The sequence below is a fragment of the Monosiga brevicollis genome, genomic scaffold, assembly GCF_000002865.3.
Source record: "Monosiga brevicollis MX1 MONBRscaffold_314 genomic scaffold, whole genome shotgun sequence".
Taxonomy (NCBI): Eukaryota; class Choanoflagellata; order Craspedida; family Salpingoecidae; genus Monosiga; species Monosiga brevicollis.
In genome coordinates this window covers 1-1,633 of record NW_001865210.1, presented here as the reverse complement: position 1 = coordinate 1,633, position 1,633 = coordinate 1, and the positions used below count along the sequence as shown (strand labels likewise).

Below are 1,633 nucleotides of genomic sequence, written 5' to 3'. Positions count from 1 at the left end.
CAGCTCGACCAGCTCGACCAGCTCGACCACCAGCACAACGTCGACCAGCTCGACCAGCTCGACTTCGAGCACCTCGAGCACCAGCTCGACGAGCTCGACGAGCTCCACCAGCTCGACGAGCTCGACGTCTAGCACTACTTCGACGAGCTCCACCTCGAGTACGTCATCGACCTCGAGCACGTCATCGACCTCGAGCACATCATCGACCTCGAGCACTTCATCAACCTTGAGCACCTCTAGCACCAGCTCGACCAGCTCGACCAGCTCGACCAGCTCGACCACCAGCACAACGTCGACCAGCTCGACCAGCTCGACTTCGAGCACCTCGAGCACAACGTCGACTAGCTCAACCAGCTCATCCAGCTCGACCTCCAGCACAACGTCGACCAGCTTGACTTCGAGCACCTCGAGCACAACGTCGACCAGCTCGACCAGCTCGACTAGCTCGACTAGCTCGACTAGCTCGACTAGCTCGACCAGCTCGACTAGCTCAACCAGCTCGACCTCGAGCACAACGTCTACTAGCTCAACCAGCTCGACCAGCTCGACCTCGAGCACAACGTCGACCAGCTCGACCAGCTCGACTAGCTCGACTAGCTCGACTAGCTCGACTAGCTCGACTAGCTCGACCAGCTCGACTAGCTCAACCAGCTCGACCTCGAGCACAACGTCGACAAGCTCAACCAGCTCGACCAGCTCGACTAGCTCGAGCAGCTCGACCTCGAGCACAACGTCTACTAGCTCAACCAGCTCGACCTCCAGCACAACGTCGACCAGCTCGACTTCGAGCACCTCGAGCACAACGTCGACCAGCTCGACCAGCTCGACTAGCTCGACTAGCTCGACTAGCTCGACTAGCTCGACCAGCTCGACTAGCTCAACCAGCTCGACCTCGAGCACAACGTCGACAAGCTCAACCAGCTCGACCAGCTCGACTAGTTCTACATCTAGTACGACTTCAACAAGCTTCACCTCCAGCACCTCGTCCACATCGAGCACTTCTAGCACATCTAGTACGTCTAGCGCCTCGAGTACTTCGAGCTCTTCCAGCACCTCTAGCACGACGAGTACGAGCTCTACCTCGAGCACATCTTCATCATCAAGCACCACGAGCACATCAAGCACCAGCACGACGAGCTCGACGAGTTCGACTAGCTCAACTAGCTCAACCTCAAGCACAACCTCAACAAGTTCAACCAGTTCGACATCGAGTACGACTTCGACGAGCTCGACCTCCAGCACTTCGTCTACATCGAGCACGACGAGCACAAGCTCGACCAGCTCGACAAGCTCTACCTCGAGCACATCATCGACTTCGAGCACCAGCTCCACGAGCTCGACGTCCAGTACGACATCTACGTCGAGTACCTCGAGCACATCGAGCACCAGCTCGACCACCAGTACCTCGAGCACCAGCTCGACCACTAGTACCTCGAGCACATCGAGCACCAGCTCGACCACCAGTACCTCGAGCACATCGAGCACCAGCTCGACCACTAGTACTTCGAGCACATCGAGCACTAGCTCGACCTCGAGCACATCATCGACTTCGAGCACCAGCTCCACAAGCTCGACGTCCAGTACTACATCTACGTCGAGTACCTCGAGCACATCGAGCACCAGCTCGACCACC

The 1,633-nt window shown here is 58.0% G+C and overlaps 1 protein-coding gene across 1 annotated transcript; it reads right to left on the bottom strand.

Moving 5' to 3' along the window:
- Positions 1 to 9: 9 nt before the first annotated feature.
- On the bottom strand, positions 10 to 1,633 carry MONBRDRAFT_13227 (uncharacterized protein; the record flags this gene model as incomplete). The annotated part of the gene is made up of 1 exon (XM_001751119.1): positions 10 to 1,633. A coding segment is annotated over one exon (1,624 nt), but the record flags the coding sequence as incomplete, so codon positions are not given.